The 14,070-nt window shown below is 48.5% G+C and overlaps 1 protein-coding gene across 1 annotated transcript in view; it reads right to left on the minus strand.

Annotated features, from left to right (window-relative positions):
• Window positions 1-1,026: 1,026 nt before the first annotated feature.
• Window positions 1,027-14,070, minus strand: part of PLPP2 (phospholipid phosphatase 2) — a 22,360-nt gene continuing 9,316 nt past the window's right edge. The window contains exons 2-6 of the mRNA XM_044453487.1: window positions 9,750-9,901; window positions 8,893-9,170; window positions 4,465-4,522; window positions 3,021-3,197; window positions 1,027-2,642 (exon numbers count right to left, since the gene is read on the minus strand). Coding sequence (XP_044309422.1) covers window positions 2,505-2,642; window positions 3,021-3,197; window positions 4,465-4,522; window positions 8,893-9,170; window positions 9,750-9,901 — 803 coding nt within the window. The 3' untranslated portion in view covers window positions 1,027-2,504. The remainder of the gene's footprint in view (window positions 2,643-3,020; window positions 3,198-4,464; window positions 4,523-8,892; window positions 9,171-9,749; window positions 9,902-14,070) is intronic.

The raw sequence follows: 14,070 nt of genomic DNA on the forward strand, positions 1-14,070 counted from the left end.
GAGAGAGAGAGAGAGAGAGAGAGAGAGAGAGAGAGAGAGAGAGAGAGAGAGCGCGCGCGCGAGAGAGAGAGATGGACTGGCTGCGAGTTTTCTAAAATAAAACCTCTGTATTCAAGTTGTATTGCAGTGTTGGCACTTTGCGATAAATCCGTGGCTTTTGGGTTGCGGTTTGGGCGCTCGGTCTCTAAAAGGTTTGCCATCGTTGCCCTAACTATTGACCAATGGAACCATCCAGACAATTCGTTTTCCCAACCCAGCACAAAAGAATTGAGCTGAACGGCAGGTAAAAGCCATGCATGCAAAGCTGCTGCCCACTTTAACTGAAAACTCCCCGAACTTTCACAAATCATTCCCAGCCAGTGAAAAATGAGCATACCTTCTACTGCTCATCAATAATCCAGGATGCCAGGGCAATTAGCTAGAGTTGCTTGTCTATATTAATGCCCTCTTCTGAGGTGCACTGGAAGCCGATGCTCGGGAGTACTCATTTCGCATACCTAGAATCTTCCCTGGTGCTTTCAGACATAGGAAGAGGCCTAGCTGGGTCAATTCCACCTGGGCCCAGCATGCTTCCCAGCAGAAAACCATGAGGACTAGCAGCACAGATAGTCTCTCTCTTCCATTACTGTGTTCAGGCCCCCTTTAAAGCTGTTCAGACTGGCACTGGAAACTTGCAGAAGAGAATTCCAAAAGTTATGTCTGCAGTGTGCAAAGCTTCTCCCTTTCTCTCTCCCAAATCTCCCGCTATTCAGCTTCTGGGGGTTCATTATTACAAGAAAGATGTCCTTTAACATTTCTCGGAACAGTACCTAAATTTATACCTTTCTCCTGTCTTATTTACCCTTTTTAAACAAGTTAAGCAGTCCCAAGTCCAGCAAACCTTTCCCCCTAGCCCCCTGATCCCTTTTGCTGCCCCCTTTTTCCAACTCTGCAATATCCCCTTTTAAGGTGCAATTTCAGTGGAACTCGAAGGCTTGTGGAAAGGAGGAGGGTGGAAAGTCTCCATGGCAAGAACAACTACCGTGATCCATTTTCTTCCACTTTATTGAATTCTCTGAATTTTCCATGAAAAAGAATCCACCATTGCAAAAGTTTAGTCCTGATGCTGAGCCATAGGAAATTGCTGTTTGGTAAGACAACCACCGTCAGCAGAGCGAACCCTTAAATCAGGGTATGGAACTTCAGACCCGGCAGGGGGAATCACTCTCGCATCCTCCAGATATACATAGCCGCCTTTCTCTTGGCTCTCCAGCTTTCCCTGCACCCACCTTAGTGTTCTGTATTTTCCCAGCTTTTGTTCCATTCCTGACACCCATTCTAAATAACTGCAGTCAGCGGCTTTAAGCGAAAATGGGTTGCAAGTTTCCCTGTTTTTGCCCCCACCCCCTTGCTCTGCCCATTCCCGGACAGAGCCCTGGAAAACCACTCTGCTGTTGAATTTAGCCCTCAGCTGAAAGTGGGTCAAACTTGCCAACCTAATTCTCCTTTTGCTTGCAGCCAAATTATCCTGTAAAGTTTACATACCTGGAGTTGAATGCAGGATCTGCCTTCCGCAAAGGGGAGGGGGAGTCTGCTTGCTGCCTTTTCGCAGAAGCCCCTCTGCCCAAATGTTAGGGATCAGCCCCCTCCCCACAAAACCCATCTGGAAGCTTTTCCTGTCCCTCTGGCACAGCATTTTTGGGAGGCTGCTATGGAAAAGAAGTGGTGGAGAGGAACGGCCAGCTCAACCAACCTAGCTTCAGTCCCTATCTAAACTTTCCAATATTTACAATACTGTTTCTACGGAGCACCATTGCTGTGGAACCCCAGTTCATGGGAACGGCCTGCATTTTAATTCGGGGCAAAGAAGCACCGCAGATGTGTGGAACTTCCTAGTGAAGAGAACACAGTGCATTCCTCCGTGGGGTGTGGAATGGGCTGTGGGGCAGGGCTTGCTACTCCCCCTAGGGAATTGGGCAAGTGCCATGCCTGGGCCCTGTGTGCATTGTATCACCAAATAATTTGTTAGGCACTTAGTGGGGTGACAACTTGTCTTGTGACTTAAAATGGCAGCTTAAGGCCGCAGGAATGAGTGACCCATGGGATACTCAAACCGTTCCAACATCTGCAAGTGACGCTTCTATTAAAAGCACAAAAACTAGAAAAGGGAGAGTCTGAAACACAAATCAGAGCCATCTGGGGTCTCCAGGGCTTGCACGAGGAAAGCAAATGTTCAAGAGACATGGAGCATGCATGAGGCTTGTGAAAAGTTTAGCTCTTCCCCCTCACATCAGGGGGGTCAGTGCGCATGAATTCCAGAGTGCAAAACTGCACCGTGCAGTGAGACAGGGCAGAAGGCGCCTCAGAAAAGTAGTAAAAGAAAAAGGTGTGACAACTACCCCACAGATATTCCTCTTTGAGTCCAAAAACAATTTACAATTTACAACCTCTGGTTGAGGGGGAGAGAGCCGGTGGGGCACTTCCGGGTGACCGGCAGAAGGGCGCGTCCCCGCTGCAAAAGGAGTTCAAGTGGCTGATCGATAGCTGTAGTGATTGTGTTCCGGCTCGCTCAGTGGGAGAGGAACGCTTGCCTTGCGCCCAACGTCCATCTTGGCACAGGACGACGGTGGACGTTGTTTGAAGAAGTCGGAGACGTAGCAGACCTGAAGGAAGAGGAGGAAAGTGAGAGTGCGCAGGCACACACCCCAGCTGCTCTGCTTTGAGGCTGCTTCCCCAGGAAAGCCATCGGTTGAGCTACTGTGAACTCACAGAATGCTCAGCAACATTCTAACTGATGAGGGGGAAGCCAGAGGTTGCTTGACGTAAAGAAAAGGCATGTGGAGAGGGGTGGCCTGTGGGCTATTAAAAGGCGTATGCAGGGTGATAGAAAAGGGCTTGAAAGAGCTTCAGGAAGAATGACCTGGGGAATACCAAGATTTGAACTTGGCCATCAAGAGTCTGAGGGAGAGATGGAATAACCATGGACCCTGCATGGGTCACCTCCCAGCCTGCACCCCAACCCCAAAGAAAAGCACACTTACAATGAGAATAGCAACGAGTGCCCCCTGGAGGAAGCCAACCAGCACGTCACTCCAGTGGTGTTTGTAGTCCGAGACTCTGCTGTAGCCCACGTAGACAGCAAAGGAGAGGAGGAAAAACTGGATTGTTGGACGCACCAGCCGGGCCCATCGGCCCACCAACCGAGCCTGGATGTAGAGCTGAAATCAAAGCCGGTGTGGGAAGAGAGAGAAAAGAGACATTGGACTTTACGGCATGGAAGAAAACCAGCCCAGCTTCTTTACGAGGCATTCCTGGTGCACTCGCCATTCTCTACACACGCCTGCCTGCAAGTTCTTTAGACAATATCCTGACCCTCGAGTTTCCATGAGCCACTTTTTTAGAGGAAGGTATATGTTCCGTTATGTTATTTGCGAAGTTGCATCGAACCCATCACTGACCCCGTGGACAACCTTCCTCCAGGCCCTCCTGTCCCCCACCATCCCCGGAGTCCACTCAAGCTCACGCCGACTGCTTCAGTGACCCCATCCAGCCCCCTCATCCTCTGCCGTCCCCTTCTCCTTTTGCCCTCAATCCTTCCCAGCACCAGGGTCTTCTCCAGGGAGTCCTTCCTTCATTAGGTGGCCAAAGTATTTGAGTTCCATCTTCAGGATCTGGCCTTCTAAAGAGCAGTCAGGGTTGATCTCCTCTAGGACTGACCGGTTTGATCACCTTGCGGTCCAAGGGACTCGCAGGAGTCTCCTCCTGCACCACAATCCAAAGGCCTCGATTCTTCGGCGCTCAGCCTTCCTTATGGTCCAGCTTTCACAGCCATACATTGCAGCTGGGAAAACCATTGCCTTGACTATACGCACTTTTGTTGGCAGGGTGATGTCTCTGCTTTTTAGTATGCTGTCTAGATTTGCCGTTCCCTTCTCCTTTCCTGCGAGTCCCTTGGACCGCAAGGCGATCAAACTGGTCAGTCCTAGAGGAGGTCAACCCTGACTGCTCTTGAGAAGGCCAGATCCTGAAGATGAAACTCCAAGACATTGGCCACCTAATGAGAAGGAAGGACTCCCTGGAGAAGACCCTGGTGCTGGGAAGGATTGAGGGCAAAAGGAGGAGGGGACGGCAGAGGATGAGGTGGCTGGATGGAGTCACTGAAGCAGTCAGTGTGGGCTTGAGTGGACTCCGGGGGCTGGTGGAGGACAGGAATGCCTGGAAGAATGTTGTCCATGGGGTTGTGATGGGTCGGACACAACTTTGCGACTAACAACAACCTAGGTAAGGGTTTTGTCAAGGTAGTCCAATACTGGAGTGGCACCTTTTTAAAAAATTGGAGACACAGGAGTAGAACCTGGCACCTTCCATCTGATTAACAGGTGATATTTTGTGCCTTCCCATTAGGAAAATCAGACTCAAGCCTTCAGCACAACAGGTAGGGAGTCTCATGGCTATTTTAAAGGTAAGCTTTTAAATTTCACTTACCGCTAAAAACATCATACAGTACATTCCAAACGAGGAGTGCCCAGAATAAAAAGATAACCTAGAATGAAGAGAAAGAGAGAAAGCCAAGATTTGTTTTTTGGTACAGTAAAACCTTGGATTGCAAGTAAATTGTTCTCTGAGTGTTCTGCAAGACAAGCAAACATTTCTAATAAGTTTTAACTTGATAAACGAGCGACATCTTGCTATACGAGTAGGACGTGATGGCAAATGTCACATGGTCACAACTGAGCCAAAGGTTCTCTCTCTCTCTCTCTCTCTCTCTCTCTCTCTCTCTCTCTCCCCCCCCCCCTCCCTCCCTCGCTGCTGTCTCACTCCCATTTTGTGCTCTGCAATCAGGGATTGCAGAGTCAAGCCCCTGCTCGTGCATCATTCCGAGAATCCACAAGCCTTCAAGAAATGCAAGGAGCAGAAGGCCCAGTTAAGTGTTATGCGGAGGTCCAACAGGAAGGTCCCTTGTTAAAGTTGCATAAAAAGAAAAAGATTCCATTGAGCCGATACCCAGCAGCAATTCCATTAGTGATAGTCCGACACAATGACCCTCCTCTCTCGTCTCCCTCACACCAGCCAGGAAGGTTTTCTAAGGGTTTAATTTGTTTTATTTTTCTTCATATTTTGCATTCAGTAAAGGTTACGGCACTGAATCTGCCTTGGTCGCCCTGTATGATGACCTGTGCAGGGGGAGGGACAGGGGAGTGCGTCCCTCTTGGTTCTCCAGGACCTCTCAGAGGCTTTCGATACCATCAACCATGGTATCTGTATGGATAGACTGGCCAGGTTGGGAGTAGGAGGCTCTGCATGGGGGAACTATAGCTCTGCACCATGGCAGTTTTGCCATGGGGTTCTGCAGGGCTCTATCCCCCCACCCCAATGCTCATCTACCTGAAACCGCTGGGAGAGGTCATCAGGAGGTGTGAGCTCCGGAATCATCAGTACGCTGATGATACCCAGCTCTACCTCTCGTTTTCCACCAATCCAGGTGAGGCAGTGGCTGTACTGAACCGGTGCCTGGCCGAGGTAATGGGCTGGATGAGGGCCAACAAACTGAGCCTCAATCCAGATGAGATAGTAGTCCTTTTGGTGGGTGGTTCGGGCTCCAGGGTAGGTGACTTGGACCTTGTCCTGAATGGGGATGCACTTCCTCTAAAGGATGGGGTCCGCAGCTTGGGAGTGCTCCTCGACCCAGAGCTGTCCCTGGAGGCCCAGGTGGAGGTGGTGGCGAGGAGCACTTCCCTCCAGCTTCGGCTGGTCCATCAGCTGCATCCTTACCTGGACGAGCACTGCCTGGCAATGGAGACACACGCCCTGGTAACTTCCCAGTTGGATTATTCCAACGCGCTCTACATGGGGCTGCCCTTGAAAATGGTCCAGATACTTCAATTGGTACAAAATAGAGCTGCCAGGTTGCTGATGGATCATTATTCTCATATAACGCCGGTCCTCTACCAGCTCCACTGACTCCCAATTAAAGTTTGGGCCCAATTCAAGGTGCTGGTATTAACCTATAAAGCCCTAAGCGGCTTGGGACCAGGAGACCTGAAGGATCACCTCCTTCCCTACAAGTCCTCACACCTCCTGAGATTGGCAGGGGAGTCTGCTCTGGGAACCCTCTCTGAAGGAAGTATAGAGGGGGTCTACCCGGAGGAGGGCCTTCTCTGCAGTGGGGCCAAGATCATGGAATGCACTCCCCAGAGAGGCCTGCCTGGCGCCGACATTACACTCCTTCCAGCGCCAGGTAAAGACCTTTTTATTCAACCATTATTTTAATTACCAACAGTTTTAGATGTTTTAGGATTTTCCATTCACAGTCGCACTTTCTATTTTTTCCTCCTTTTTCGTAAGTTCATGATGTGTTTTACATTGTTTTAATAACTGATGTTTTATATACAAACACAGAAACAAAGAAACAAAGCAAGTCAGAAGGGGTCTCCCGGGCCATCTAGTTTGACTCCCAGCTTCAGCCAACTCCACTCATGACATGCCCACCATGGGCATGTCCAGTCCATCCTTGAACACCTGCACCGATGGGACCACAACCACCTTCTGTGGGAGCCCATTCCACACCCTCGGGGTCCTGACTGTCAGGAAGTGCTTCCTGGCATCCAAATTGAACCTTGGATCCCTGAGCTTGGCTCTGTTGGAGCACGTCCTGCCTTCCTCTGCAGGGGAGAACAGGTCTCTGCCCACCTCCGTGTGACACCCCTCACATACCTGTATGTCACCAACAGATCCCCCCTGAGTCTCCCCTTCTCCAGGCTGAAGAGACCCAGTTCCCGCAGTCTCACCTCATATGGCATCCCCTGCAAACCGGCCACCAACCTTGTGGCCCTTCGCTGCTCTGACTCCAACCTGGCTATATCCTTCCTGTAACAAGGGGCCCAAAACTAAGCACAATACTCCAGTTGCGGGCACACCAGAGTTGTGTAGAGTGGTAGTAACACCTCTCTCGATCTAGAAGCCACACTTCTGGCTATGCAACCAAGGGTGGCGTTCGCCCTCTTGGCCACCGCATCACACGGCTGGCTCATGTTCAGCCTGCAGTTGACCTGCACCCCGAGGTCCCTTTCACAAGTGCTGCTCTCCAGCCACTTGTTACCTAACCTGTACTTATGGCAGCTATTCCTATACCCCAAGTGCAAGACCTTGCACTTATCCACATTGAACGCCACCCTGTTGTCTCCTGCCCACTTCCATAGTCTGTCCAGATCCTTTGGATCTGGAGTACCTGCTCCTCAGTTGTGGCCACTGCCCCAGTTTTAGTGTTGTCTGCGAATTTGATCAGCAGACTGGTCACCCCTTCTTCCATGTCGTTAATGAAAAGATTAAACAGGATCGGCCCCAGGACAGAGCCCTGGGGGACCCTGCTTGTCACTGGCCGCCATCCCGATGATTCCCCACTAATGGTTACTCATAGAATTCACAAGGTTTGTCTGGCAGGACCTGTTTTTGCGGAAGCCGTGTTGTGTGGCTGCCAGCCTCCCTTCCCTATCTAGCATCACTTGATCTCTCTCTATTATGAGCCTTTCCATTGTTTTTCCTACAATGGACCTAAGGCGAACAGTTCTGTAATTCCCCATGTCCCTTCTACTACCCTTTCTGAAAATTGGGACCACTGATGCCACCCTCCAGTCCTCCGGAACTTCACCCGTTCTCCGCGAGGCCTCAAACATGGAGGCCAGCGGGCGTGGAAGAACCCCTGCCAACCCTCTAAGTTCTCTCAGGTGTAACCCATCAGGGCCTGGTGCCTTTGTAATGTCCAATGCCCTGAGTAGCTCCTAGACTTCTACGGGGGTGACTCTAGTCTGTGCCCCTAAGTCCCCGGCCTCATCTAATCTCCTATGCGGATCTCCCCCGTCCTGCTTTGGGGAGAACACAGAGGCAAAATAGTCATTCAGCATCTGTGCCTGTTCCCTCATATCAGTCACTGGATCTCCTTCCTCCTTATTTAGTGGTCCCACCACTTGTCTCCCCTTCCTCTTCCTATTTACATGCTGAAAGAAGCCCTTTTTGTTGCTCTTGATATTCTTGGCAAGGCTCAGCTCGTAATTGGCCTTAGCCTTGCAAAGAATCCTTCTGCAACGGGCCTCCTCCTCCCGGTATACCCTTTTGTCTCTTTGCCCCAGTACCCATTTCCTATATAGTAGTTTTATATTTTACATTGTACTTTTATATCTTGTAAGCCATCCTGAGTGCTTGGCAATAGGATGTAATAATAAGTAAGTAAGTAAATTCTTTATTATTTTGTATTACAATATTGTAATCATTTTTATATGAATATTTTTGGGATGTGAGTTTCCATTATTTCTTATGGGGAGATTCGCTTTGATATGCAAGTGCTTTGGATCACAAGCATGTTTCCGGAATGAATTATGCTCACAAACCAAGGTTTTACTGTACTTCCTCTCCTGATCTCAGGCATACGATGCACATAGGATGCCTATGTCCTAGTTTTGCCTGGAAACCCATAAACCTGCTCCAGACACACACAGGTATGGGGGAGAGATGCATCAGAAGTGGAGATGAAGAGAGAGCAACGAATAAGCAGGCAGGTACCAGTCGAACATAGTGGTAAAACAAAGCGATACCTTTAGGAACCGTGCAACTACTGAGCTCCAGGATAGGAATGCAAGCCATCATAAGGGGTGAGAGAGGGAGAGAAATGATTTCAAAGAGTTGTTGATTTCGGCCTTGCGAGGAATCACACATCTGGCCCGATGTTGTACACACCCCAAATGCATCATGTCACTTCTGTACCTCCCCCTCTATATGAAGTTTTGAGTGCCACCACTAGGACTTGTCCTGGGCTGCTAAGCTGACCACAGGCTACGAATTTCATGAGCAAACACAGCCGCGCCATCAGTGGAAGACAATATTGCATCTACCTGCTGTGCCCAGGTCTCTCACCCTCACCTGGACTCTGTGATGTCCTTGATGTTGCCTCGGCACACGTCTTCCAGATGATTGTAAGCTGAGCAGTTCACCTTGGACCAATCCGGGTCGCAGACTGCCAGGAAGTTGGGCCGCAGGCGTCCAACCATGTACTTGGCGAGGTCTGTCAGTGATTGGCTGGCAGCGCTGCCAAAAAGGAATGTCCCAACGACCTTGTACACGGCAGCCAGGTAATTGTTGAATTCCGAGCGAGAGTACAAGCGGTCTGTATAGACCAGGTAAGCCTCTCCAGCCGAAATCTGAAAACCAAATTGTGAATGGATGGACGGATGCACTGGAACAATGAGGGAAGTGAGTACACCTTACACCCATCTTTTGGGGAACAAAGGACCTACCACCTGTTAAGGATGTTTTTCATGTTGTTCGGATTTTTATATTCTGTTTTTATGTGCCAGTGTAAGCCATTCCAAACGCTTTGGCTATTGGGTGATAGAAACCGAATAAATAACAATGGACATCAGAACCAGAACACGTTTTAGGAACAAACCGCGGGAGAATGTATACACAAAGGCTCATTTCTAGAATCTGCTGTGCCACAGCTGATGATTAAGGCAGGATGAAGGAGCGTTGGGTTCATATCCCTCCACAATCATGAAGCTCTTTTGGTGACTTTGGGCCACCTGCTCTCTTGCTCTCAATCTCTCTCAGCCTAGCCTGTTGCTGAGGATTGAAATGGCCGTGTTTGTGTGTGCAAGTGAGGGAAAATGACCCCTGGCAGAACAACAGAAAACAACAGAGTAATGCATAAACATAAATTATGCTGCTCCAGAGCATGGACACTCCATTCACCTATCTTGAATATTAAGAATTTTCCTTACGATGACGATCGTGCAGGGAATGGTCACCCCAGCCATCACGCCGTGAGTGATGGTGTCCGACTTGTACGGGTAGCGGATGGAGGTGTCATCACAGTAGAAGCCTCTCTTGTACGGAGAATTCACCAAGGTGAGGATGATGAAGGGCAAAGCAGCTGCAAGCCAGAACAAGAAGCAGTGGGGTTTATCCAGGGAACTGTTCCTCACAAAAGGCTACCCCAGAAAAAGGCCTGCTCTTGCAATCTGGTGCCTTCCAAACGTGCTGGACTGCAATTCCCAGCATTCCCAGAGAGCAGTGTGGTGTAGTGGTTAAGAGCATGGGACTGGGACTCAGACGATCTAGTTTCTAGTCCTCACTCATTTACCTATGTATACTTATGTTGTAAGGTTTTATTGCATTGGGTCTTTTAATTTTTACTGTAAACTGTTCAGAGAGTAATTTGACTACTGCAGATGGTATATAAAATCTTTCATGAATAAATAATATAATATAATATAATATAATATAATATAATATAATATATGAGTGAACGAAATAAAGAACAAAAAGTGTCTTCTGGAACTTAGCACCACACCTGTGTGCCCCCCCCCCCGCTCCACTCCTTACTTCCACTTTCTGCATCCTTCCCATTTAACTCTGGACGGGAATATTTGCGTTCTGATAACTGTATTAAGACTGCTTTCAATATGTTCTGCTTAATTCGGTATTTCCTTTGGTGTTTTGCAATAAAGGCTTACTTCACCAAAGTATTTAATGAAAAGAAGGATAGTCTTTTGTAGGAGAAGGTAGGTTAGCCTTTTAATTTAATTACAAGGTCATCTGATAAGAAAAGGTCTCCCATATTAGGCACACCTGTTTGAGAAGTAAGCTCCATACTAAATTTTTAGCAATATAAACTAACTTTCAACCTTGCGGTCACATTTTTTCCTTCTTAATGAAATCAGCTCAAATACAAACATGCATAAACTTCAGATCCATTTTTGGAGGGTGCCGGATACAAACCAGTGGTATAACAGTTTCCTGACTCCAAATCCCTAGACAATGGGTTCTCAAACTATGGCCCGTGGGACGGATCCGGCCTGCCATGCCCTTTCATCTGACCCGTGCCGCCAGCCACCACCCGCGCGTGTGAGAGGCAGTGGCTTGCTCGCTCGGAGATGGTTTTGGACTCGTTGGGAGATCTGCGAGCAAGCAAGTCGCTGCCTCTCTGGCCCGCGCATGTAGCCGCCTTTCAACTGGCCCCCTATTGAAAAAGTTTGAGGACCCCTGCCCTAGACACTGTAGGACGACAAACAGCATAAGTCTGACAGTAGCTGGGGATGATGGGAGCTGTGTTCCAGCAAGAGCCGGAGACCAAAGGCTGGAACCAGTGCTGTAGACTTTGCTCAGCGCACAGAGTCATTCTGACATGCATGATGGTGATCTAAATAGAGCTTCCATGTACAGGAGCTATCTTCCTTGGAGTAGCTGGGAACATAAAGGTGGGAAGGAGGTTGTCTTTCGGTTTTTGGGAGCATGGAACAGTCTGCTTTGGTGAATAGGATGCTCAGCTGGACTTGCAGATGCAAAAAATAAAAAATAAAAAAGCTAAAAGAGCAAATTTGGATGCTTTCTTGTTTGTAATTAGCTTTAGTCAACTTCTCCCTTCCCTCCAAGGTATAGTCAACTTCAGTGGGATTAAAAGAAGATAATAAAATAAAAATTAAATTATTTGACAAATAATCCTACTTTACTACTTATTTACATTGCTTTTTAAAAAAATTATTGCTGTCTCCTTAAGAGCTTAACCTTCCCATGGCTAAGTAAATGTGCAGTTAATTTCTACCCCACTGAGAGCAGTAGTAACTCTCCAGATTTCACACCACCAGCTTCTGAGATTAGATCCTGCTTCTGAGATTAGCTCTGTTTAACCACAAGAGCCAGGGACTTTTAAACATGTAAATCTTTAATTTAATTCTGGATTTGAGAGAGGGTGACCTGCAAAAGGCTCTCAGGCTACCAAACAAGTTGGAAAGGAACCCATTTCTCATCCAACAGAATCCATCTGTTTGCTCCTAGCTGTACTTCCGGGTTTGGAAAACGGTTGCAGAGATCTGCAGGCGGAACACTCCCCATTCTGACCAGTCTCCAAACTTTCCCACTCACTTTTATTAGAGCTGACCCAACCTTTGTGCTAAGGTACACCTGCCCTGGAAAAACTCACCTAACTGGTTCAAAACACTGGCAGGCAGGAGGGAGGCCAAGAAGCAGGGCATGCGCTGATGGCTGGAAACGGTCTACCATGTGATATTCCAGGCAGCGCATGCCCTGGGGGCTGCTAGTGACTGAACTGGTGCCAAAGGAGCGCTTTGCTGATTTGCTGAGCATCGGCACACAAAGATCTCACATAAACAAAGCCAGTGGTTTCCTCTCTGCTCCAAGCACAAGTGAAGATCATCTTCCCCTTCCACAGATGGTTCCATGCATTGCATCAAGACGGGGATGGCCAAGGGGTCAGATCCCAAACACCAGCGATGGTGACCCTTTTAGAGACTGAGTGCCCAAACTGCAATCCAAAACCCACTTATTTATCGCAAATTTATCGGAAGCAGAGGCCCTCTTCCAGGAGCCCTCCGGGAGAGACATCAGGAGGCAAAGTACCCGGAGGAGGGCCTTCTCTGCGGTGGCGCCCCACTTATGGAATGCACTCCCCAGAGAGGCCCACCTGGTGCCATCGTTATTTGTTTTTCGGTGCCAGGCTAAGACCTTTTTATTTAAACAAAATTTTAACAACATTTAATATTAACTATAGGTTTTAATTTGCAGCCGGAATGAATCGGGTTTTTTACTTTGTATAATTTGTAATTTTTTTTGTACCATGTTTGTTTATTTATGTAAGCCGTCCCAAGGCATTAAGCGATGGGACGCCATACAAAAACTCTAAATAAATAAATGAAGTGCCAACACTGCAATAAAACCTGAGGTTTTAGTTTAGAAAAAACCACTAAATATGATGCTGCAGATTCAAATACGCCAGGGGGACAGCACAACATTAAAAGGATCTCAGTTTCTTCATTAGAACATCTCTTTGCTAAATCTTAGATATTAAATTTCAATTTTTCATAAGAAAACGCAAAGCTAAAATCTTGTGTTAATAAAAATGCATGTATTAGAACTCACAGCCAGTCCAAGCAAATGTATATATATCCTTGGCAGCGCACTGACAGGCCATGCGAAAGCTCGGATGAGTCATGGCTTGTGATGTCATTGCCTGGCACCGCTGCTCCTTTCCGAGCATGCGCATGGCCCCTATGTGCTCTGTTATCCGATGCTCAGCTGCTGGGGCGATGCTGGGGCGACGTGGCTCGCGTGCCGACAGAGGGCTCTGCGTGCCGCTGCGGCCCACGTGCCGTAGGTTTGCCACCTCTGCCATACACCATCCACAGGGTCAGCAGCACAGAGAGGGAGCCACGAGGCAGAAACAAGGGCTGAAAAGTTCACACAGTTTCGCCACTGGCTAGGCTGGCTGCTGCCTTAAGTGGCTGGAGTCTCCAAGCCACCCCCAGGGCTCAGCTGGACAGCATTGGAGGCGACGATGCCCTCGGGGCTCGGCCTCCAAGGCCAAGTCCAGGCCTCTTGCGGGATGCACCTCCTGGTCTTTGGACACTGGCTGAGCTGGGGGGCTTTTGCTGCTAAGAGCTCTGACCCTCCTCTGAGAAGCATTCCACCAGCGGCAGCATGGGAATGACCCTACCTTGCAGGGTTGTTGTTGTGAGGATAAAAATGGCAGGAAGGAGAGCTGTGCGAGCCACTGTGTAAGCCAAGAGGGAAAACGGTGGGATAAAAATGCAATTTAACAAAAATCCCCATTGTCCCCAGCCATCAAGTCTACTGGGATGATGGGAACAGTAGTCTAACACACCACAAGGATGCCAGGTTGAAGAAAGCAACAGTATTGAATGACGGAGAGACAGAGAGATTCATACGGAGCAGAAAGAGAGAGAAATCCTGATTTGCAGCCCATTTTAAGCTGTCGTTTCCCTCCTGATCAGTCCCCAACTAAAAATAGACAAAATGGAGGTCTGCCATCACTGTCCACCTGTGGTTACACCAGATTTGGGCGTGGGGACAAGCAGAGGAGGCAAATCCTACAAGGGAAGGGGACTGCTGCTGAAAATTAAAACCTTGGAGCGCTTTTTTAAGGACGCTTTGTTAAAATTACGGAGTTGTAGATGCCTATTTTTGGTCATTTCCTATGGGGTGGAGAGGGTCATTTGATTGTCTGAGAGAGTTCAACAAGAGAGAGAGCTCGAGAGAGAGAGAGAGAGAGCTCGAGAGAGAGAG

Source organism: Varanus komodoensis, unplaced genomic scaffold (genome assembly GCF_004798865.1).
Source record: "Varanus komodoensis strain SLA01 unplaced genomic scaffold, ASM479886v1 scaffold79, whole genome shotgun sequence".
In the NCBI taxonomy this organism is placed as follows: Eukaryota; Metazoa; Chordata; class Lepidosauria; order Squamata; family Varanidae; genus Varanus; species Varanus komodoensis.